The sequence below is a fragment of the Puma concolor genome, chromosome A1 (assembly GCF_028749965.1).
Source record: "Puma concolor isolate L17-30 chromosome A1, mPumCon1.1.hap2, whole genome shotgun sequence".
NCBI classification, from domain to species: Eukaryota; Metazoa; Chordata; class Mammalia; order Carnivora; family Felidae; genus Puma; species Puma concolor.
The window spans coordinates 49,407,242-49,432,913 of record NC_141667.1 but is presented as its reverse complement, the minus strand read 5'-3'; the positions used below and the strand labels follow the sequence as shown (position 1 = coordinate 49,432,913).

Here is a 25,672-nt window from a genome sequence, read left to right as displayed (position 1 = left end):
AGAGTAATAACAATAAAAAACAAAACATGGAAAAAAAGGAAAAACAGAATACAAAATCTGAGGGCTGACACTTTTAAGAGTGTTGATTGGGGCCATGCAGTAAACATATCATCTGACCCCATGTTTAATCCATTCTACCTTACCCTTCAATATGGACATTTGCTGGTTTTTATTAGTTATGTAGGTAGACATATTAAGGACAGATATGAAGTTCATAAAATGGTTTATAGTGGAAAAAATCTGGAGCTTGGGGGACTCAGTTCTCATTTGAAATTACTAATCACATGCCTTTGGGCAAATCAACCTTTTTAGGTCTCAGTTTCCCTATCCATAAAATGAAGAAATTTACTGTGATCTCTTGAGTAACTGCTACCTCTGATCCTATGGAAAGTACACGCATTGAACAAGCTGGATATTTGTCCTGAATGCATTTAGTGGCATAAAGATGAGTGACAAGGAAGTTCAGCAAGAAAAGACAGGAAGTCCACAGGGTTTTCAGAAACTATTCAGTCTGTGACCTTACTCTGATAAAGAATCATTGGCTTTGGCTCAGTCGGTTGAGTGTCTGACTTCGGCTCAGGTCATGATCTCACAGCTTGTGCATTCAGGCCCTGTGTTGGACTCTGTGCTGACGGCTCGAAGCCTGGAGGCTGCTTCGGATTCTGTGTCTCCCTCTCTCTCTGCTCTTCCCCTGCTCACACTCTGTCTTTCTCAAGAATAAATAAACATTAAAATTTTTTTTTTAAAGAATCATTGGCTTTTAAGGTTCCTAGAGAAATGTCACTATCCCAGGGCTGAGACTGAGGGCTGTCACTATCCCAGGGGTCTGAGATGTTACCTCAGTGATGGACAGTGTGGCTGAAACTCAACCCTTTCTGAGAATTTACGTCTAGAGCCCCAGGGCTGGGAGGGAGGAGACATCCCATCTGATTCTATTACATAAGATGTAATAGAATATTGAGGTCCCCTTGATTCCCTCTGCAGTGGGGGAGAAACACTGCAGAAAGGAAATATCTTTCCTAAGTGGAAGGGTTTGAAAGTTCAGGTCAAAGTCAGAATATTACAGCAGGGAGCCATGCATATGTCACCTAGCACAATTTCCTCATTTTATACATTTTATAAATGAGGAAACTGAGATCCAACAAGGTTATATAGCACAGCCCAGTTTGTGTTTGGACAAGGCTAAGAATTAAGTTCCAGGGGTGGAAAGGGCCCATAAATTTGAGAATAAGAGACATGCCATTCATTGTGGTATTCTCCAGCTCCTAGTCCATTAATATTGATCACATGACCAACCAACTGACTGATCTGACTGAATGAATGCATGGATGATATGTTCCTGCCTTGTGTTCCCTGGTAACCAGCTAGACCCACACGCCATCCATTCCAAACAGAGGATTATTTCATTGGAGATATGAGAGGGCTCTCTCCACTTGCTAAGACAGTTTTCTTGACTGGCTGAGAGACATTTTTCTTCCTTGAGTATTGCTTCCTCTTCGTTGATACTAACAGGATAAATATCAGAGCCCTTACAGGATGTGTGTGGTGTAGCACGACAGACAACTGGGGTTTCCTTTGATGTAACTGTGGACTTGACAGCATTAACAGAGGAAAGATTGGTAGTCAGATGCCCTGGTGTGTTGGTCCAGCAGTCGGGGAGAGCAGCCGTTGCTCCTGTGATTGTGGAGGAGATACAATTGCAAGAGGTACCCAGTTCCACTAGAGAATCAAAACTAAATAGAGCTATTACTGGACGTTTCTTCTTCAGAATCCATGGTTTCACAACTTTCCTTTGACTGTGTCCTGCTGCTGCTGCCACTACTCACAAGTAAGTCTGGGCACGGGCTGTCACACCTGGATAGCGTGAGATAAAGATACAAAGACGGTCATTGTAATGTTTGTAGTAGCAAGTTTGGGAGCAGCCTAAATAAATGCCCACTAGTGGGGGAGTAGGTAAATCAGTTTGTGATATCTCCATGATGCAAACAGTGAAGCTGACCAAACATAGTGATATGAAATGTCTCTAAGTTGAAAAGTTAATTGAATAAAGCAAAGAACAGAATAACATGTATATTAGACTTCCATTTGTGGATGTGTGTTGTAGGGAATAACATGTATATTAGACTTCCATGTGGGAATACATGAATGGTCCTTAATGTATAGACTCTGGGAAGGAGAACCAGAAAATGGGAAGGAGCAGGGAGAGGGAGTATACTTTTCATATATCTTTTAAAAAATTTTTTAATGTTTATTTATTTGAGAGAGAGAGCGAGAGAGAGCAAGAGCATGAGTGGGGAAGGGGCAGAGAGAGAGGAGGACACAGAATCTGAAGCAGTCTCAAGGCTCTGAGCTGTCAGCACAGAGCCTGATTGCAGGGCTTGAATTCACGGACTGTGTGATCAAGACCTGAGCCAAAGTCTGACACTTAACTGACGGAGCCACCCAGGAGCCCTCATATACCTTTTTATACTGTTTAAATGTTTCACTATATATATTTATTAATATATACATATTTAAAGACAATTCATTTCAAACCTCAAAATAGCCTGTGGGTGGTTTCAAATATGCAAGCTTCTTATTTAGCCAATAGTTTTTATTCATTATGTGCTGAGTGCTTAAAAAAAGAGAGAGCTTTATGTTAACTGCCTTTCATCGATGAGCAGATGGGTGAGCTGTTTTACTAGCTAACAATGACTCATTTTCTGACTATCTATCTGCCCAGCCCTCCGATGTTCACAGGGCTAGACCACAATTGTCTCTTAGGGCATTGGTTCTCAAAGTGAATTTCCAACCAGCTCTGTCAACAACTGGAAACCTGCTAGAAATTCAAATTTTTATACCCCACCCCAGACCTATCGAAGTAGGAACTCTAGCGGTTGAGCCCAGCCATCTGTGTTTTAACAAGGCTTTCTGGTGATTCTGATGCTCAAGTCCGACAATCATTGTCATAATGGATCATCTTCCAAACAGGACAGCAGGACTGGTTTCCTTTTTATTCTGTATGGCATTACTTGCAGTTTTCTTGAAATGGACCAGCCTCACTCATTGCCTGGATCTTGCTCTCTTTACTTCTTTCTTCAGGGTCTTTGGAAGGGGAATACGTAGCTGAAGTGGGTCAGAATGCTGTTCTGCCCTGCACCTACTCTCCAGCCACTCCTGAGAATCTTGTGCCTGTCTGCTGGGGCAAGGGATCCTGTCCTATGTTTGAATGTCATAGTATGGTGCTCAGCACAGATGGAAGGAACTTGAAATATCAGACATCCAACAGATACCAGCTAAAGAGGAATTTCCACAAAGGAGATGTGTCCTTGACTATAGAGAATGTGACTCTAGCTGACAGTGGGACCTATTGCTGCCGGATTCAATTCCCAGGCCTAATGAATGATAAAAAATCAAACCTGGAGTTGGTCATCAAACCAGGTGAGTGGACCTTTGCATGTCTTCTTTATGAATAAAACTCACCTGCAGGTAATTAAATATACTGATTGGTCTCACTTCTGATCTCCCCAATTATAGCCCTGGGAGTGAGTCCCTAAGACCTAAAGTTTAACAGGCTCCACCGACAATGCCCAGCCACATTTAATTCCCTTCCTCTATTTTCAAACTCAGGGACAGGATCTGTAGAATGGGAGGAAAGGCCTAGATCAGTGGTTAAGAACCTGATTGCTCATTAGATCACCTGGAAAGCTTTTTAACACTTACATCTTCTTGGTCCCCACCCACAAACCAGAGAAATCGGCATTTCTGGAGGTAGAGCCCGAGTTCTGGGATTTTACGAAGTCTACCTTAGATGATTCTCCTCCCTGTGCAGCCAGGATTGAGAACCACTGGACTGTGTATGTGTGGGGTGGGTAGTGGCGGGGTACATGTGTTTGTACATTTTAAGATTTATACAGCATATAGTCTGTGGCTGATGAAGCTCAGTTTAAATCCAACTTTGCCTCTTACTAGCTGTGTAATCTTGGGCAAGTTATTTAAGCTCTGTGGCCTCCTGTTCTATAAAACATGGCAATTCCTACTACACAGGCCATTGGAAGGATTTTATGAAGTGTTTTATAAAAAACATTTAGCATGGCCATTTGTGTAGCTATTAGTTCTATTATTAACAATTAGACTGCGATGACGATGGCTGTAACAGACCTCTGCCCAACATGTGAAGAGTCTCATACACTCTCAGTGAACACGTCCTGGTAGGTTTGGCAGTTGGGCATGTACCTTTCTTCATTTGTTGTGTTTCATATTTTTTTCTGCTGCCCCTTTGATTCCCCGAAACAAGCTCTCTGCTCTCAGAGAAGTCTCATCCTTATATTGGTTTCTGACATTAGCCAAGGTCACCCCTGCTCGGCCTACATGCAGAGACTTTGGTACAGCCTTTCCAAGGATGCTCACCACCAAGGGATATGGCTCAGGTAATTATACAAGTGGTGTAGGAGGAAGCCTTCTGGCATTTTCTGAGTTCGGAGGATTTTGAATATGGGAAAGAGATGAGAAATGGGTTTGAGTGGAGGTGTGAATGTTCCTGTGCACCTGAGATATTGTGTGTGGTGAGAGGGGTGGCAGGGACAAACCTGTGTTGGGAAAAAGGAGCGCTGAGCTAGGATTTGGAATTAGTCACAAGTAGCCCTGTGACCTGGGCTGAAGCCTTTCACTTCCCTGGACCTCGCCTTCCTGTTCTGTTCAAGGAGAGGGTTCAGAATCTTTGGATTTTGTAACCTAGTAAAATTCCCACTCCCTCCCCCCAAAAAAAGAATTTTGGTAATATATGTATTTTGCCAAATAAGGAAAAAATTGCGTTATTATCCATTATTGCAATAATAAAAGACATGTTTTTAAATTAAATACATTTATTCTAATGAAAAACTCATTACATTGCCATTATTTTCCAATTGACTCCCAGAATGGGGATGTTTTGTTATGAATTCATCCCAGTCCATGTTTGGGGTTGGATTAGGTGATTTCAAGGATCTCTTCTTACTGGAATGAAGCCCATCATCTTCCCTCAATTCCAACCTCAGAAGGAGCAGCTATATTCTTTAAGTAATTCAACAAGGACTTTTCCATGCTGCTCTGGAAGAGAAGATAGGATCAAAAGAGCAGACCTCAGGTCACATTGAGCAGGGAGATTAATCTTAAATGTCTCCTGTCAAAGTCCTGGTCTCTCTTATGCTCTCTGGAGCTTAGTCTTCCATTCAGTAAGATGAGGGTAATAACAGGTAAGTCCCATATCTTAATCTCATAAATCTCCTAAATCCCACCTTATGAAATTTAACTAAGAAAGGGTGTCTCAAGTGCTTAGTCCAGTATTTGATCATACTATGTACTCAGTACACGTTGGTTATTGTCCTTAATGTTACCAATAAGATCTGGAGGCAGAATGCGATTGTGGTTAAGCACATCAGCAATAGGTAGGTAGAATGGGTTCCAATATCAGCTCTTCCCGCTAGCTTTGTGAGCTCAAGGTAAAATTGCTCAAACTTTGTGAGGCTCAATTTCCTTACCTCTATGTCGAGGGTAATCTACTGCGTAAGATTGTTCTAAAGATTGAGTGTGGCAATGGTTGTAAAGTGCTCAGTGTAGTACCTGACCCACAGAAGGCACCCAAATACTGGTTATTATTGTAAGTAGTAACTTCAGCTCTCTAGTGGTTTAATCTTTGGTAGTTGTTTAGTGATTTATTGTATGCCCACATTCCCATCCTGTGCTACCAATGCTGTTTATAACATCACCACCAAGCGCACATTCACTGTATACCCACATACCTTCCTCACAAGGCAGTATATTTCCTCAGAGTTGTCTATATCCTAAACAAGTCTTTTTCTCTTTAGTTTTTACTTGTTAGTTCCTTCCCTTTAGGGAAACAAAGATGGGGGCATTTCTTGCATTGGGAATATAGGCACAGTACCTACAATCTCTTTAGTGTGGAATGTGGGTACATTTAATATGTTTGCTATAAAAGTGGAATGGAACCTTAACAAGTAAGAATTCAAGAATCATGGAACCTATCTTGAACACAAAACAATGTAATGTCTCTTCCACCTGAAGGATGCAGGACAGGGTCACGGTGAATCCTCAGCTCTGGAGATAGACTTGGCCTACATCTCAGGTTTGTCCATGAATAGTTGTGTGATCTTAGGCAAAGTACCCCTCTGAGAATCAGGTTTTTCATCTGAAGAATGGAAAAATAATAGTACCTACTTATTGTGGTGAAGATTAAAAGCTGTTGGGCAAATAAAGTACTAAGCACCATGTCTGGCATATAATATGTACTAGATGGTAACTACAAATTCATAAACTTTTAAGACTCTCACGTGCCACCCTGTTGCTACCTCCACTCCAGCCAAGTCTTGGGTTCTCTGGGAAAATCAAAGCAACTTTTTCCAACTGTCCCACTCACTTGGTTGATGGTTATCTATGTGAAAATAATCTGTGATAATCTATAAAATGGAGTGCTGTTGGGTCATTTTCACTGTAAATCGAAATTAAAAAAAAGAGAAGTCAGTCTTATCATTTAGGCCAAGAAAAATAATTACAGGGAAGCAGAAACTGGATTTACATTAGAAAATCTTGTGTGTGGTTAAGATTCATGTTTACTTAGTAGTTCCACCAATGTGGTTTTTATGCTTTAAATTCCTTTTTGGGTAATAAGAGCAAAGGTAAGTGGAAGACAATCTCTTTTACTTCCTCTTTTTTAAAAATAATTTTAGGCTGAGAATAGTAAAATGTTAATATTAAAATCATGGTGTGTTGGGATGCCTGGGTGGCTCAGTTGGTTAACCGTCTGACTTCGGCTCAGGCTCGAGTCTTGCATCAGGCTCTGTGCTGACAGCTCAGAGCTTGGAGCCTGCTTTGGATTCTGTGTCTCCCTGTCTCTCTCTGCCCCTCCCCTGTTCATGTCCTGTCTCTCTTTGTCTCTCAAAAAATAAAACAAAATGTTAAAAAAAGAAATAAAAAAAAAATCATTGTTAAAGCAGGAGGCCTGCCTTAAAGGATTTAGATTTTTAGGCTTCCAGAAAGTGGCCATGACATTTAAGAAGTTTCAGTGCCTCTGACTCAGCCAGATAAATGAGTAGGCATCCTTAATTTTCCCAAAGCTAACCATCTATTGATTTTTAGAAAGCAGCATCTGTGAGGTCAGGGCTTGTGCCCATGCTGTTCGCGGCTCTATACCCTGGGCCTGGCACAGAGAAGGGGTGTAGTACATGTTCATCAAATGGATAAGCAGGTAAAGAAATGAATGAGTAAAAAGGAAAGAAGGTGAGATGGCACCTGGGCAATGTGACCACTTGGTAGTGACAATGCAAAAGTAAAGGTTGTTGAAAGGGACATCGTTCAGAGTGTCTTGTTTAAAGCCATGCAGACCTAAATCGAAAGGCCATTTCTGTTATTCACTAATCTCTGTGACCCTGGGTAAGTCCCCTAACTTCCTAATTCTCAGCTTCTTCATCTGCGAAATGGGGCTAATAGTCTCTACTTTAGGATAGTTGTTTTGAATGCTAAATGAGATACTTCGTTCAAAGAATTTAGCACCATGTCAGCTCATGGTAAATTATAGCTATAGTTATTATTACTCTCATTTTTAGGCAATGAAATACCCCGTCTCCCTCTTAATGAGTAAATGTTAAACTTTTTTAAGAAAATTAACTTTCGTTATCTTTCAAAGTCTCATTACAATATAATGCCTGGTTGAGTGTTATCAATGTTGTTGGCAATTTGCTGCCCTCTTTGGGGTGCTGTGGACACAACAAACCACATATTCAACAGAGGTTTTCCTGGCAGAGGTCTCCAGTTCATAGAACATAAGTAGTCAGGTTCATTATCTGGATAAAAAAATATGGTCATCCGTGTCAAATCGTTGATTTGTAAGTGTTTAGAAAATTTTGTTGGTCTCACAATTACTTATTGTGAAGAGTATAGAGTAGGATTAATTTCAAATATGATTCTAGGCATCTTTAAGAGTTTTTAAAACTCAGATAAAAGAAAACGTTCTTGACTATTCTATCAGCTGTTTTTTTCTCTTTATGGCAGAGACACGGACACTGGAGGGCCTCCATGATAAAAATCAAACTGTAAGTGACATGGACATGTGTGTGCGTGCATGCATGTGTGCGTGGGTGCACGCGTGCTAACCTCATATTCAACTCAGAGGAAAGAAAGTTTGGCTTTAGTCTTCATTCTTGTTTGCTCCTCTCCTTTGGAGAAAACATGCCTCACTCTCCATTAGCCTCAGAGCCCTCCGCTGTAACATGTTGATGAGGGCAGTTCTAGCCATCTAAGGACGGAATGAGGGGGTAAGTGTAAAGTGCCTAGCACATAGTAAGTGCTGGAAAACAAAAACACAAAACCACTAGCTTCTTGTTTCTCTTCTCATATTTCACAACTGCGAACCGCTGTGGAGGGTTCAAAGACCCTCCATATCCCTGGAATATATTTCTTCTCGCTTGCATGGTAACCCTGATGAGAAAGATTGTGTAAATTTATTTATGTCTGACAAGACACTAGTCAGGAGTATTTGAAGTCAACAATGTATATATCGAAGTATAAACAAATCAATATTTTAATTAACCACAATTTTAGTGTCCCCCACTTTCTCAGAGCAAAAGGGAATCCCCTAGATATCAAGCTTATAGTAGTGACTTAAAAATTCTTTGAGGATGTATACAGGAGTCTGCATTCATTTGACGAAGTCCCCTACTTGTGTGTTCACAACCAAGGCTCAGCACTTTGTGTTTGTCCCTGCCCCTCTTTGTGACCAAAGACTGACTCTAAGTACCTCTGTATATCCATAGTATTTAATGCACAGTACCTTGCATATAGCACTCCTGTAGTAAAAGTTGATTGAATAAGTGGAAAATTTAATTTCTTTGACTTCTTTGTTTTAAAATTATTTATCATTGTTGCTTTTAAAGGGAGAATATGGACTAAAATTTTGAAAGCAGAAGAATGTTATGGCTTTCAGTTAAAAAATAAAATTAATAAAACTAATTAGAGAAATAGCCACAATACCTATCACCACGTAAGCATTGATTGCATTTACTGCATACAAGGCCCTGTGCTAGGCATTTTGTATTTCTTGTTACTTTATTTTCCTAAGAACTCTCCAAGATGATGGCAGAGCTGGGATTTGAACCCAGGACTGTCTGGCTGCAAAGGCCTGGCCCTTGAATCAGTTTTTCTGTGCAGGTGGGGGCTTCTCTGCAAGACACCAAGTTTAAACCACTCTGAAACTCCCTGGAACACCAGGGGACCTTGGATGAACAGGGTTCCACCCTAAAACCTATTTATGTTTGTGGGGGAGGGGAGTCCATTTATTAAGAGTTCCTTGTCTCTCCCCGCCCGCCCCCCCCCCCCCCCCCGCCCACATTGTAGAAGCAGCACATTTTATTCCCTTGCTAAGTTTAAGGATTATGCTGATCCCGTTCTTTGGGTGGTTTGAGGCTTGTCTAGAAGGAGATAGATCATGCACGGTCTCAAGGTCCCTGCACTCTTCTGGTGCCGTACGTCACGAGACTAGCTGAGCACACAACTGATTTCTGCCCATCTGCTGCAATTCTGTTTGTGTTTCCATAGCAAATACCCACATTGGCTAACGCACTACAAGACTCTGCTGTGACCACCAGAATAGGCATCTACATTGGAGTGGGGATCTCTGCTGGGCTGACTCTCATTCTTATCATTGCTGCTTTAATTCTCACATGTAAGTTGGTTGATGTTGCAACTCTCTCCCTCTGATAAGGAACTGTTAAAATAGGAACCAACACAAACCTAGATACAAATGTAAGTTTGTATTTATACCTGAAGGCGATTAAACTGAGTACCCTGTAGTCCTTCCAAACCTAACAATAATAATAGCTAATTTTTATGCAATGCTTTACCATGTAATATGCAGGCCTGGTGCTAAACGTTTTACGTACATTTTATCGTCATCATCTCATGTGGTAGGTAGTACTTATCACCGTTTTATAGTGCAAGAAACTATAGCTACTAGAAAGTGAGCCTCTTTCCCAAGGTTTCAGAATCCATAAGAGGCAAAGCTGGAATTGAAATTCAAGCAGACTGATTCTAGCACCTGTTCTCTTACCTTTCGTTAAGAAAATAAACTTCTTTAATTCATGAAGTAAGTTTATTAGGAAGTGCGACAACAGAAAGTAATTTCTTTCTGTGTGTTTTTCTATCTTATTTGTTTCTCAGGCACAGGTCTTTAGAGAGAGGGGTGGCAAGTCCTTTTACCAATGGGTCATGGCCAGGATTGCAGCATTTGTATTTTGCTCTATCATGGCACTCAGCACACACATTGTTTTCTAAGTTATTTTTATTAAAAAAAATCTTTTTGAAGTATGATTCATATATAATAGCTGCATATTTGAAGTACATTCAACTTGATGAGTTTCAGTAGATGATTATGCATGGGAAACCATCATTATAATCAAGACCCAAACATCGTCATCACCCCAAAAGCTTTGCACACTTTTATACTTGTGATATTTTCTCTTATCTTTGAGGACAGAGGCCAAGACCTTATACCCCAGGGCTTAGTACATTCTAGCAACCCTTCCTACTAATACTTAAAACATGGACTGCATATAGGGTGACCAACCACCCCAGATTTTCCCAGGACTGAAGGGGCCTTAGGATGTGATCCTGCCAATGCTAAAACTGGGACAGTCCAGGGAAAACCAGGATGAATTGGTCACCCTAATTGTGTGACTTAAAGCTGCTGAGTGCTTTATGGGCATTAAATCTTCATGATTACCTTAATGAGAAAGATACTAATATTATTCTAATTTACCAAATAGAGAATGAACATGCTGGCCAGAGCCACACAGTTATTAGATACAGAATTTGAAAGCAGGACTCTCTTATTCCTTACCATTATGCTATTCTGCTATCCTCGGTAAATGGATTGTTCACGGAAAGAAACTACCCCAGCCACACTTACCTGGGTTTGCACAGAGGCAGTAGTGGAGTTTGTGAATTGATCACATGAATGCAAAGTCTACAGGTTGAAAAAGAGCAATGCTAGTACTCACTAGCCTTTCAAGTTCTGCCATGCCATTTCAGCTGGTGCAAAGAGGCTTGAAGTGAAGGTAATGAATGGGAGAAGTTTGACACTTTATACACACATATGTATTACTCCAAAAACATGGCTACTTCGAAGGACAGATAGGAAAGTCCTGTTTGATTTGTGGTCTACAGGTTGCTAGACAAAATCTTATGACCAAGGTGACAGGTTTTTAAGTCATGACATCAAAGCCATAAATTGGTAGCAATACAACCAGCAATCCCGTATCTTTCTAGGGCACTCTCTGAGATGAGCAAGCATACCTCAGTACCACTCAAACCCCTCTCATTTCTCACTCAACTGATGAAGTGTAAAAGACCTGTTCCATCTCCTTAGACTTAGCTAAGACTTAATTCTCTTTTTACCCCTTTCTCTAGAATTATCTACCTCTCCCTTTCTATTCATTCTATTCTCATCAGCATAAAAATATGTTCTAACTCACAAATTCCTCTTTAGCTACTCCCATTTCTGTTTTCCTTCACAGCCATATTTCTCAGATGAATTTTTCCTACTTTGTACCCCCTGAACTCTTCAGCCCATCATCTAGCTTCCATCCCTTAAGCACCATGGAGATAGTTTTAGTCAAGCTCACTGACAACCTCCATTTTGCTAAATCCAATAGGCACTTCTGTCTTCATTGTAGTCAATCTTTCAGCAATATTTAATCAAATTGACTCATTCTAGATAGTATTCCTTCTCTTGGCTTCTAAAACACCACTCTCCTACTTCATTGGCCATCCATTTTCAGTCATTTTTGTTATTTCCTCTTCTGCTTGACCTTTAGATATTCCTATTCCTCAGGACTGGCCCTTTCCCTTTCTCTATACCCTCTAGGTGATGGTGTCTATTTCCATAGGTTTAAATGTCATCTTTAATCCCCCCCCCCCCCCAACTCTGAGTGTTTGTCCTGTTGATACCTCCACTTAGATGCCTTCCACATTTAACATGTCCCAAATGGAGGTCTAGAGTCTATATTCCACCTTCCCAGAACACGGCCTCTGCCTCTCTGGTCTTTCCCATTATAACGTTTCACTACCATCCATTTGGTTGTTTAAGCCAGAATGCCATAGGCCATCCTAGAATCCTGTTTCCTCCTAACATAAAATCCAATTTTAATTCCTTCAGACTTTATCCAAAATATATGTAGAATACATTCATTATTCTGAATCTCTTTTGATCACCACCTTACTGTGATGTGAGGCATCATGATCTCTACTAACTTCTTCATTTTTTAAATACCTGCTTTTAATCTATTCCCCACATAGGAGTTAGAGTGATCTTCTTAAAACCCAGTCAGCTCATATTTCTGTCCTCCAATGATTTCTTATAGGAATAAGAGTAAGATTCTTATTTTATAGAATAATATCCAAAATCTAGATTATGACTTAAAAGGTCTTAGAGGAGCTATCCCCAGCCTACCTCTCAGAACTTATCTTGAGCTATTTTCTTATTTCATCCATATTTTCAGTTTCAGGAAGCCATACTCATCATTACCAGGGATTCTCTTTGCCTGAATTCTTCCCCTGCCTGTTCACTTGGCTGACTCATTTTCTTTATTTTCAGAACTGAGCTTAAAGGTTACTCCTGAGAGTTTTTTCCTGACCACCTTCTCAGTCATCTGTTACAGTGCATTGTTGGTTCCACAATTAGAAATTATTATTTTCAATGCCCCCCCCCTCACTAGAACACAAGCTTTCAGAAGTCAGGGCTCACAATTCACCTTTGCATTCCCAGTGCCTACCAGATGCTCCATGTATTTCCTGAATGTGAATAATGCATCTTTATTGCTTTCTAGAAGAGTCCATGTAACAATCCAAGACACACATTGATAGTTTGATTTAATTCAGTCCAAGGGGAGACCAGATTTTCTTAAACAATCCTTGCCTTCAGTGAGTTCATTTTATTTCCTAACTCATTTGTTTTATGAGAGCAGTTTTAATGGACTTTTCTTCCACATTTTACCTAGGGTATTCTTATAGCAAAGAGAAGTTACAGAATTCAAGGTAAGAGTAATGGGTAGGGTAGGGGAAGGTGGGAATCTTGGAGGCCCCTATTCTAATAAGCCTGGCCCTGGGATTTAAACTTGTGCTTCCTTCTTACCTTAGATTTATGTAATGCCAATTAAACACACTGCTCTTTTACTTACTGATTTCTCTAGCTTCATTGACTAAAGTTAAGGTATAGAATTCATCTCCCTATTGATAGGAAATGCTTATTTGTATATTAATGGTTCTTGTTTGTTTTTTTTTTTTCTTTCAATGAACTGACCCTTCTAGTGATTGAACTACAACTACATCCAGGCTCTGGGTTGAGCTTTGGGTTACAAAAGTGAGCAAGAAACCCAGACTCTACTTTCAGGGCTTTTATAGCTCAGCCCAGGCGTTCTTGGGTTGCCTACTAGAATCACCTAGGGCACTTGAACATACTGTTGCCAACCCCAGAGCAAATACATTAGCATCTTTGAGGATGAGACCTAAGTATAGGTGTTTTTCTGAAAGTTTTCCAGGTGATTCTAATATGCAAACAGGGTTGAGATCTACTGGTCTATTATACTGCAGTCTCGGTATCTGTTTTTGACTGTATACATATGCGTACATATACACACATGCACACCTCCCCATTCCAAATATATGAAGCTTATATAGTGTGTACTAGAATATAGTGATATTTGGCACATGGGTAGAATGCAGTACCTTTCAAGAAAAAAAAATGACTCATCCCTTGAATTATATCTAAACCATGAGTGATTTTAGGTAAATATAGATAGTGTATCAATTAAGACAAAATACTCTGCAGTAAAAAGAGCCAAATAAAGCCAAATAAAACAATTTAATTATCAATGGCTATTGATCATCTGTGCCAGGATCTGTTATTAGAACTGAAACTTGAAATGTGATATTACCCATGGGTGATATTTACATGCATTAATTCATTATTTGGTGAAATTAGTTGGTTAATGTTCATCCCTACTTATAAAGGTAAGCTCTGTAGAACGTTAGGAAGTTGTTGCCACATTAACAACTATATCCCCTGATACAGTATGTGATGCTTAGTAGACACCTACACATCTGATGATTGAATGAATAAATGCTCCTTACAGCAGCCCTGTAAAATAGAATGTTTATTATTCCCATTTTACAGATGAGGACCCTGAGACACAAAGTTTGCTAATACGCAGCCTTCATGGGATTTTTGTGTATTGTTTACTGCTGCATTTCTTGCTTCGTAGCACAGTGTGTAACACACTAAAAATTTCTTGACTGAGTAAATGAAAACAAACAAACAAACAAAAACCCAACCACTCAATTTATCCAAGGTCATATGGCTGGTAAGTGACAGACAGAATTCAAACTCAAGTCTGATTGGATCCATAAAATATTTCCTTTTTTTTTTTTCTTTTTGAAACTGTTCAAGTCCACAGAAGAATTGAAGTTATAGTACAACAACAACAGAATGCTTCAACCAAACTCATGGTTTGAGATTTGGACCTGCTTGCTTTGTTTGTTTCTCTATTTACAGAGAACGTTTCTTCTGAACTATTTGTAAGGACATTTCAGACATCTTCCCCCTTCACCTAAACACTTCAGTCTGTACCTCCTTCCAACACGATGCCATTTTTATACTTAGGAAAATTAAGATTAATTCAAAGGAATTCAAATTTCCTCAACTGTTCCACAAATTGTTTTACTGCTATTTTATGGCTTTTTTTTTTTTCCTAGTTAGGACCTGATGAAGGATCATGTACTATATTTGGTTGTTGTCTCTTCAGCAAAGCCTCTTATCTTAACTCTATTCTGTGCTGCCCAGGAAATGCTTAACTCAGTTGTAACATTTATTTCCACAGCCTGGTCACTTTGGCCAACGTCACTTCCTCAGGGTTAGCAAATACAGTAGCAGAAGGAATGCACTCGGAGGAAAACATCTATATCATTGAGGAGAACATATATGAAATGGAAGATCCATATGAATACTACTGCTATGTCAGCAGCGAGCAACTATCCTGACAACCCAGAGGTCTAACCCTTTAACCCTGCCAGATCCCACTACTTCATTTTTGAGCATGGTATCATTGTGAAAACTATGAAATGTGTCAGCTGATTGGTTTTAGAGGCCCTGTCCATGGCCACCAAGCAGAGTTTTTACATTTTGGGAGATAATTAGCTCACATAGGGATGGAACTGTGTCCTACACTGTATTTAGGTACAACATCACCTCTGTATTTCAGCCAGTGGGGCTACCCAATTCAGAGCATGCTAATTGGGGCATTAGAGTTCAAATGGGCTTTTATATAGAGTAGGAATTTTTTTTTTTAATGTTTATTCACTTTTGAGAGAGAGACAGAGACAGAGACAGAGGATGAATGGGGGAGGGGCAGAGAGATTGCGAGACACAGGATCTGAAATAGGCTCCAGACTGTGAGCTGTCAGCACAGAGCCCGATGAGGTGTTCAAGCCCACAGACTGTGAGATCATGACCTGAGCCAAATTTGGATGCTTAACTGAGCTACCCATGCACCCCTGGGCTAGGAATTCTTAATATGTGGTCCCAAGAATTCCAGGAAATTCAGTCACATGATGTATCCACAGAGCTACTGAAAATATAGGGAAAATTATGTGTTAAGATATGTGCATGTCTTTTTGGTACAGAAAGTCTAAAGGGGCCACTGAGTTTCAAAGAGTTCTGTGACCCATAAAAAGTTTAGAAGCTATTAGAGGAGGAGTAGATGGTCTCGAAGGTTCTCTCTGAGTCTCAAGACTTATGCTTCTTTGAATATTGATTGTTTCCCAGTAAGTGCCGCTGCACAGCTCTCCTTTGCCAGTTAAGTAGACTGCCTAGCAAGTCCTGTGGTGTGAAGGAGCTCCTAGAGAAAAAGGAAGTGTGCTCTGTGTGTTGCCAAGTTTTGCTTGGGGTGCACTCAAAAGGAAATATCTCTGACCAACTTCTCCATTCATGGAGAGAACTGGAGCTGTTTTTCGTAGAAGAAGAAGCAGTGACTTGTACACAAACTCTGTTTCCTGGTGGAAAGAAAGCACAGGGCTCCAGCAATCTATATTTATCGGCATCAAATCCTGTGATGGAAAGTCTGTGGTCCCTAAACTTCATTTCCAAGGTGGTGGTGACTAAGTTTGTCTTCTCTTACTCATTGCCTGCCCAGTGCCTGGCCCGGCTCTCCCACATAATAGAAATGTAATAAATGCCTTTGGAACGAAAAACATAAGCAGAAAGGCAGCCTTCTGGAAAGACTTTTCCATTGCAGAACTTAGAGCTCTTCTTGGAGAACTCACAGACACTCCTAAGCTCTCAAATCTGTTCTTATCTAGTTCAAAGTGGTGTTTGCTTCTTAGCTCAGGCCTTTGAAAGTCTGTTACTCTCTTGTCTGTGTCCCCCTTTCTGCTGAGCCTCCTCAGTATATAAAGAATCAATGAGAAGGACCTGTTGCTGCCTGAAAACTACCCCTCCCCAGGTAATAACTAAATCGCTGTGATGCTGTATGCAGAAAATGTTGGTCACCAAGGATGTAGGCAGCCTGTTTATTTCCAGGAGTCTCTGGCAGTTTTGTTGTGTGAATTATAATGTTTGGGCTGCATTTAGACAGTTTTGTGAATCACTGGATTTCTACTGGGAGATATATAAGGGAGATCATTTCATAAAATTATAGGGAACAACTCTCATACAAGATGAAAAATTAACTGTAACTGTTTTAAAGTTATGAAATTCTAGAGGGAAAGGACTTCAGACACATTTGAACCATATCAATGGTTCCCACCACCACACCCCTCCTGGAAAGAGATTCTTATCCTATTATTTAAAAATCTTTAAATGATGGTATGTATACAGGATGATTATTGCAACGGTGTTTGTAGGGGACTTTTTATGTCAATTGGGGAATAGTTGATTATTGTAATCTCAACACACTGGTGCATTTAAGTGGTTTCACTTAAGAATTAAGTGGTTTCATCATTGAGCTGTTTTGCTAATTCAATGAATATTTAAGTGCTTACTATGTGTCAGGTACTCTCGTGCTGAGACCATAGAGAGAGACCAAACAGACATATCCCTGACCCTGTAGAACTTGCAGTTCATCTGACAGTAAGGAGGATTCATTCCATTCATTCAGTTGGTGAACATTTATTGGCACCTACTATGTGCCAGATACTGTTCTAGTCCCTAAAAACAGCAGTGAGTTAAACAGACGAAATCCTGATTCTCATGTAGCGTATGTTACTTACTTGTCAGAGAAGAATGCCATATTGCTAAGTAAAAAAAAAAAAAAAAAAAAAAAAAAAGTTCTAGAATAGTATATATTGTTGATGCTAATGTTTTCTTTTGCCTTAAAAAATCTAGAAGAATATTCCAAAATCAATATGGCTTTCCCACAGGGGCAAATGGTCATGGGGCAGACTTCCACTTTTTCCTTTTATGTGCTTGTAAAATTGTTTGAATTATTTTCTTTTATAATAAAAAAAATTAGATTTAAGCATTATAGCAATGTTTTTCTGTCTGCCCTCCTCATCATAGAAAGAAATTGAGACTAGGATAAGCTAAATTCAAGGTCAAGGCTGGCAGTAAGCCAGGACTGGAATCCTGGTTGTCAGAGTGGGATCTATTCTACACCAGTTATTTGGAAGGGGGAAGGTGGCAGAATGGGGAACAGAAATCTTCAAGGCTGCTCCAAAGGGCCCAGGAGGTCAATGGGTAACTTAATTAAAAACAATGTAATAAGACTGAACATGTGGCTTGCTCTTAGAAGCATCTTAGGATTTTTTCTCCATAGCTCTTCCATAAGAGACCCTAGGACAAAAGGGGGCTCCCTGATCATTTTAGACTGAAAAAGTAAGGTCTTCCCATGTTTTATCTGAATCACTTCTAGATTTGGAATTCCCAAGGCAGAAATTCCAAACAGTTCAATCCCTCATTAGTTGATTTTCGGGTACCCCCCTCATGCCTATTAGTATTTTTCATTTCTCATTTAAGTATAAATTCAAAAACTTAAGCTGAACACAATTTTGTCTCCATTTTTTATTCAGAAAGTTTAGATCCTTCTGGAGAAAAGTATAGAGAGATGCCCCAGAGCTGCAGTGTTTAAGATTTTTCCACCACGTTTTTGTGGGACTCAGTTGCTAAGTGGGGAAAAAGAGAGGGGCCTCTGGACCATTTGGCTGAAAAGTTCTCAAGCCTGAGGAGGGCTCAGATTTTAGCCCATTTTCAGTGGAAAATTTGTGCAAAGGAGCAGTATGAGTCAGAACTGTTTCAGGCTTGTAGATCCTCTGTGTCTTTTTCTCAGTAATGTTGACTACAATGATAAAGGTCATTCCAAGTCACTCATTTACTCATGGTAGTGATTATCTTTTGTGAATTCTTGTTTGAATTCCTTCTGCTTATGTGAGTCTCCTTTTCCAGAGAAAGCAGTGAGGCTTTTTTTTTTTTTTTTTTTTTTTTTTATGATTGTTTAAGCTATTTATGTATGGTGGTGGTGGTAATGGGACGTCTGTCTAAATGTGCACATTATTTTAATGTAATTGTTTTGTGGGTGGGTCACTTTTGGAAAATATTTCATTATAGTTTTATATTCTGTACTTGCAACCTGTTTTATGGTAAGTTGATATGTCGTCCTTTGTAATTTCTACATTTTGTATTCATACTTTTTCATTCATTTAAACCTAGTTCATGTAAAATAGAAATACTTCTTACTCCAATGCAGTGTTTACCTTATTTTTGTCAGCTCTGAAATATCCATATTCTATATATCTATATCTGATCTGTTTTAAATTTTACTTGTGGTTGTGGTTTCATTTGCCATTACTGGCCCATTGCATGCTGAGTTTAGTTCTTGTTCAGAAAACACTTCAGTAAAAAGTAACAAATGTATAAATGTAGGTGAAGATTATTTCCAACAGTTTGGTTATATTGCAACAAATAGATTGTATATTATAATATATGTAACTATAATACAGATTTTTGATTCATTTCTCTATCCCAAAGTTCACCACTATGTCTTAGCAAAAATCTCTTGAACTTAGTATTAGCTGAATCTAAGCGTTGAAGTAGGAATTCAAGGGGGAAGGAGCTTTAAAATCTGCTCACTGTCTAGGTTTCCAGAAGGTTCTTGGGGGAGCAGTGCTTTTCATCATTCTCTCCAGCAACCTCCAACTTCAACAGAAATTCCTATTATGTAAACGGCAGCCAACTAGCTTGTAATCACCATGGGAAAAAAGCATTACCTGAACTAAATGGAATCTTAGGTAAAAACTAAGACATATGACAGCTATCCTAGCTGCCTTACTTGAAGCAAATGAGTTTACGAGGGGCACTCTGGCTGGGACATACAATTTGGAGCTAATTACCTTACAATGTATTGAGACTAAGAATCTCTATGAAGCAGAAGACACACATCTTGTTAGGTTGCTTTTTTCCATTATTATTGTTATTATTATTAATGTTTATTATTTATTTCAGAGAGAGAGAGAGAGACAGAGTGTGAGCAGGGGAGGGGCAGAGAGAGAGGGAGACACAGAATCCGAAGCAGGCTCCAGGCTCTGAGCTGTCAGCACAGAGCCTGACTCAGGGCTCAAACTCACAAACTGCGAGATTATGACCTGAGCCAAAGTCGGACACTCAACTGACTGAGCCACCCAGGCACCTGATGTTTATTCATTTTTAAGAGAGAAAGAGACAGAGTGTGAGTGGGGAAGGGGCAAAGGGAGAGGAGACACAGAATGTGAAACAGGCTCCAGGTTCTGAGCTGTCATCACAGAGTCCCACACGGGTCTTGAACTCATGAACTGTGAGATCATGACCTGAGCTGAAGTCAGATGCTTAACCAATTGAGCCACCCAGGCGCCCCTATTATTTTTTTTAAATGTTTATTTTTGAGAGAAAGAGACAGACAGAGCATGAGTGGGGGAAGGGCAGAGAGAGAGACACACATAGAATCTGAAGCAGGCTCCAGGCTCTGAGCTGTCAGCACAGAGCCAGAACGTGGGGCTTCAACTCACAAAGGGTGAGATCATGACCTGAGCCAAAGTTGGACGCTCAACTGACTGAGCCACCCAGGCGCCCCTCCCTTATTATTGTTTTTTATCTTTTTATTTTGAAATACTTTACGATTTACAGAAAAACTGCAACGATAATACAGGGTTCCTGTAGTCACCAGTTTCTGCTAATGTTAACAACTTACATAACCATGGTACATTTGTCCAGACCAAGACATTAACATGGTAAAATACTGTTAACTACAGACTTTGCTTGTTATTCAGTTATTGATTTTTACTATTTGAAGTTAAATTCTTTTTGAAAAATATAATAGAGTTTAGGTTAAAGGTGAATGTCCCTATTCCCTGTCCTCCTTATCCAAATTTCTCCCCAATCTCATTCCCCAGGAATAATCAGTGTTTTTGCTTCATTCTTTTCCACCAGCACCATCTAGTAGAAATGCAATGAAAGATATACAGGTAATTTAAAATTTTCTACTAGCCACATTTACAAAATAAGAAGAAACAGGTGAAATTAATTTTTAATAGATTTTTTTTAAGCCCAGTCATTTAAAGTATTGTCATTTTAATGTAGAATAAATATAAACATGATTAATGAGTTCCTTTCCCCCCCCCCCCCCATTTTATGCTTCAAAATCCAGTGAGTATTTTATATTTAGAGCACATCTCAATTCTGACTAGTCACATTTTAAGTGCTCTTTAGCCACATGTGGCCAGTGTCTACAGTACTGGTACAGGTCTGGACCATTTCCTATTCTCTCTCATACACACACCAAGACGTACATTGTAATTTAGTTTTCCCGCTATTCGTAGAAGGCCATCTGTCCATGTCAGATTACATGGGACAACAACGTTCACTTAGATAACTGAGTAGTATTAAGTAGAACACATGTGCATAATCTATTAAATCACTTCCCTATGCATCTATATTTAGGGCCTTTTTTTTTTTTTTGCATTTCAAACAAGGCTGCAAGGAACATTCTTCATACAAAAACCTATGTGTATTTGTGCAGTTTCAAGGCATAGAATTCTAGATATGGAATTGTAGGATCAAAAGATGTGATTGTGTTTCAAGTATTATGATTATAAAACAGTGTATTTTTAAATAGATATGCCAGTCATCATATTGCTAAATGTATATTATCTTTCTCAAGGCTAAATAGTTCTCTAAAAACTATTTACTCCAACAACGTTCCTTTATCTCAAAGTAATTTTTGGTTTTTTGGAATTTGACTTAAGAACCAGTTTAAGCTAAAAATACATAGGTCATGTGACTCTCATAGGCCTTGCTCCTTTGTAATCACAGTTATTATTTATTTACTCATTAATTTCCTTCCTTCCTTCCTCCCTCCCTCCCTTCCTCCCTCCCTTCCTTCCTTCCTTCCTTCCTTCCATCCATGCACCCACTCGTCCATCTAAGGAATACCCTCCTATTGGTACCCCCCATTTCACTTTTGCTCTCCTCAGAATCCATTCACCTTACACAGCAGCCAAAGCAGTTTCTTTTTCTTTTTTTAAAGTCATCAACCAGGTTCAATTGCTTTGTTATTTAAAACCTTTCAACAACTTCCCACGGGACTGGATTTTGTCTGACTTCCCCAACGTTTTCTTATTCACTCTATTTCAGCCATGCTGCTCTCCTTTCTGATTCCAGAACAAATTAAGTTCTTCCTGGTTCTGGTACCTTTTCGATGGAGCTGATCTGTCTGTTTGGGGTACTTCTCGCAGACCATTTGCAGAGCTGTCTTTTTAATTTTTTGTGGGTTAAGTGTCATGAGTGTCCCTGACCACCCACTCTGAAGTACCAACCTGCCTAGCTTTAGTCTAGTATATTTCCTGCATAGTTTATTTGAGTTGGAAATTCTATTTATTTGCTTTTATTTCCATGTGATTTTCCTTCCCCAATACCCAACTATAAAGTACTCTACCCTTCATTTCATATCCCAGATGCCTAGTACAATACTTGGCTCAGAGTGGATACTAAATAAGAATTTGTCGACTGACAGACTGAATATATGCCTGTTATATGCAAACTCAAGCCATGATACAGGTACCATAGAAACACAGATTTGTAAGTATTTGTCCATCAGGAAAGCCTCATAGCCAAGTAACTGACTACAATAAAAGATAGTAAGCATATAGTAGACCTGCATACTAGATTCCAAATAGTACAGCAAAGCATTTTTTGGTGCTGTCTTTGTTTGTTTCCTCTTTGCTGGGAATACTATTCCTTGTCCTTACCGCTTCCTTAATTTAACTCTATAAAATTCTAAATGACTCTCCTAGAATAAAGATGGCCTGGCACATGGCAGGTGCTCAATAAATATTAATTGGGTGAATGCATGAAGTGGTACAGGTGTCATAGAGTCTAACAGCAGACCCCCAACTAAACACATAGTGACTTGATGTATTTTCTATTTTGCAGAAAAAAACATGTGCCTTATAGTATAAGCACTTGCATATTAATTAAAACATTATTTCATAATCGGCCATCTTTCTAGGTGCTTGGTGATGTCTGAATGTGGCTTGAGGCAAGTTCAGCTGCTTTTTTTTTTTTTTTTTCCCATCTGGGATAAGGAAAAAGGTGGTTGTAATTAGGTTGTGAAAAATATAGCAGAATGTACAAGACTTCTGCTTTTGTAAGAACATGCGGTTTGAGGACTTGCCTGATTTTCTTATTTTTTTCTTTAGTTAAAACATTTTACATACATTATATAAACAGTACACGGTACATTCTTGTTTTAAGATACTGAAATGATACAAACATATTCTTAAACTGAAAGGCCCCCTTGCCTCTGCTTGTCCCCCTACCGGAGAGGACATTCTGAAGGTGTTGGATGGGTGTTCCCAGCCCCTTTGCCATGACTTTGCCATGTAGATACACATGCATGTAAGTTTGTTGTTGTAATTTTATCATGGGGGTTTTACAAAATGGGTTTCTATAAAATAGATTGTTGTGTAATTTTTTTTTTTCATTTAGCATTTCTTGGAAACAGTTCACAACAAAATTTTGACACTCTCTCAAAGTATATCATTAATAAGCAGAGGGTTTTATCGACACTGTTTAAAGTCTCAATCCCCACCACCAACACAGTGCCTGCCAAGGGTTTTGATCGAACTCAGTGTATATTTTATCTCATTGCTACCAGCACACACAGGCAGTTTAACCAGGTGTGCAAGTCATGCAATAGTCTTGGTTTGGGAGAATAGAATCCTTTAGAAAACTACCCTAACCCTATCTGATAAAAGCCCAATGCCGTCAAGTGTCTTTGACTCCCCTTCTTTCCTAAAATGGATGTGGATGAAATGTATCACAATCATGTGATAATGCAGAAAGTTACAGGTTAAAACTGAAAAGTTTTAATCCAAAAACACACCTGTGATGTCATTGTTTTTAAGTAGGCAACCTTGTTTTAGTTTCAGGGGGAAAAGAAAAGGACCCATAGTCTCTTAATTTCTTGGGGAAACATTCTGCTTTATACAAATAGTGCCCTCTAGCTGTGTGAGTCGGGGCTTGGCTTGCACCCAGCTTTTTGACATCCTTGTCATACACAACTTTAAAACTCTGGGTCTCAATCGACATGTAATTATAAATTCTACTGGAGCATAGTATAGCTCTACCGCTTTCTTATTAAAGGTGACAGCTTGTCTTCCTAAACTTCCAAGGGCAGAGATTGCAGATTTGCTTTATGTGATTAGAATGTTCCATGTTTACCATGGGGTACTCAATAAAGACTTGGTGAGATAGCATTTGTTGAGTGATAAGAATAGTAGAGTAGGTGAAGCTGGCTTTCACTTCTGCATCTGTCCTGAGTGACGTGTACAGGTCCTGCACTCTTCCTCTTTTTCTTCTTTGCTTTATTTCTCTATAAATTGAGAGGTTTGGCCCCTATTTAAGGTCCCATCATGTGTAAGCAGTATCAAAGTCTATATGACTTTTCAGGCTTGGAGCCTTACCTAAAATCAAGATCTGTGCTGAATCTTTTATTTTTATTTTTTAATGTTTATGTATTTCTGAGAGAGAGACAGACAGACAGAGAGACAGAGAGAGAGAGAGAGAGAGAGAGAAAGCAGGGAAAGAGCAGAGAGAGAGGGAGACACAGAATCTGAAGCAGGCTCCAGGCTGTGAGCTGTCAGCACAGAGCCCAATGTGGGGCTCAAATTCATGAACCATGAGATCATGACCTGAGCTGAAGTCAGATGCTTAAATGACTGAGCCACCTAGGTGCCCCTGTGATGAATCTTTTAAAAACATCCCAGCAGAGAACAAAAACAGAGCTGAGTTCCAGCTCACTAACATCTCCTTATAATCGATTTCAGTTAGTAAATAGACCAAATCCAGCAAAAAAGATTGTCAGACTGGAGAAGTTTGACTTTCAAAGATACCTGCCACTATTCTTATGTAAGGGTGTGGCAAAGAGATGAATGGATGCTGGGAGAAAGTTGTCTGTACCCATAAAAACCTTTGAGGGAGGATTAGTAACAACATCAGGGGAGCTGGAAAACTACCTCTTAACTTGTCCGAATGTAAGTCCTCTAGAAACCAGAAGTATCACATGGAGTATTAGGACAGTGATGACTGAGCCAACAGGAATTAGGGGAAACTTGCATAAAACTGGACAAATATTTGGAGCTTTGGGGAGGTAGATTCTTAGTTAAATAGGATCATGGACTTGTATGTCTGAGTTGTTTACACTTTTCCTGCACAACGTCAGCCAGAAAAAGAGTGTACCTTTGGAGGAAGCCATATTTATTTAAGCTTGTTTGAAAACTGTGTGACCTTAGAGTCAACACATATTTTTGCCGAGCCTCTCCTTGTCTGTGAAATGGATATGATATGATATTATGAAAATGGGAGTATGTGTGTCTAGAGCATTGTTACGTTAGCCCTTTGGCTTCTTGACTTCTGTGATTTGTAAAATAAAAATACTTGTAAATTGTAAAAGATAACTAGTTGTGTAAGTGTAATGTTCATAAAGGAGGAGCTTAGTATTGGCTTCGGACTTTTGCAGGTTTCGTGATGGTCTCTCCTGGGCTTACGGGGCACCTGGCTGGCTCTGTCGGTAGAGTATGCAACTCTTAATCTTGGGGGTGCAAGTTTGACCCCAATGTTGGGTGTGATATTACTTAAAAATAAAAAAGAAGCTATTGGGGTTACAAAGGTTAGCAGGTAAAAATGGTTTAATTTGGTTGGCATTTTGTGAGGCTTGGGGTGGAAGGGTGTGCTCACTTGGGGAAGGTGGGGAAGTGGGGAAGGTGGGCAGCTTTCAGAGTCTGGACTTTGGCATTGGGAAGCCATTGAATGCTTTTATGGTAGAGCAGATACTTGATTAGATTATTTTTTGAAATATTTATTTTTTATTTTGAAAGAGAGAGAGCATGCACAAACAAGGGAGGGGCAGAAATAGGGAGAAAGAGAGGATTCCAAGCAGACTCCACCCTGTCAAGCATAGGGGTGGACATTGTGCTCTATCCCATGAACCATGAGATCAGGACCTGAGCCGAAATCAAGAGCTGGACGCTCAACCAACTGAGCGACCCAGCCCCTGATTAGGTTATTTAGAGAGAGATGTGGGAGGAGATTAAAAAAAAAAAAAAAAAAAAAGCCATACTCCACTGT

At 39.6% G+C, this 25,672-nt stretch overlaps 1 protein-coding gene across 3 annotated transcripts in view; it reads left to right on the top strand.

The window, feature by feature from the left end:
• HAVCR2 (hepatitis A virus cellular receptor 2) overlaps window positions 1-25,002 on the top strand; it is a 43,820-nt gene extending 18,818 nt beyond the window's left edge. The window contains exons 2-8 of one of the 3 annotated variants that reach the window (XM_086702798.1): window positions 1,769-1,828; window positions 3,082-3,420; window positions 4,326-4,409; window positions 8,026-8,066; window positions 9,568-9,694; window positions 13,026-13,062; window positions 14,904-25,002. In XM_086702798.1, coding sequence (XP_086558924.1) covers window positions 1,774-1,828; window positions 3,082-3,420; window positions 4,326-4,409; window positions 8,026-8,066; window positions 9,568-9,694; window positions 13,026-13,062; window positions 14,904-15,063 — 843 coding nt within the window. In that variant the 5' untranslated portion in view covers window positions 1,769-1,773 and the 3' untranslated portion in view covers window positions 15,064-25,002. Of the gene's footprint in view, window positions 1-1,524; window positions 1,829-3,081; window positions 3,421-4,325; window positions 4,410-8,025; window positions 8,067-9,567; window positions 9,695-13,025; window positions 13,063-14,903 lie in introns of those variants that run through there. The other 2 variants (XM_025924862.2, XM_086702819.1) reach the window with 2 other exon arrangements.
• The last annotated feature ends 670 nt before the right edge of the window (window positions 25,003-25,672 follow it).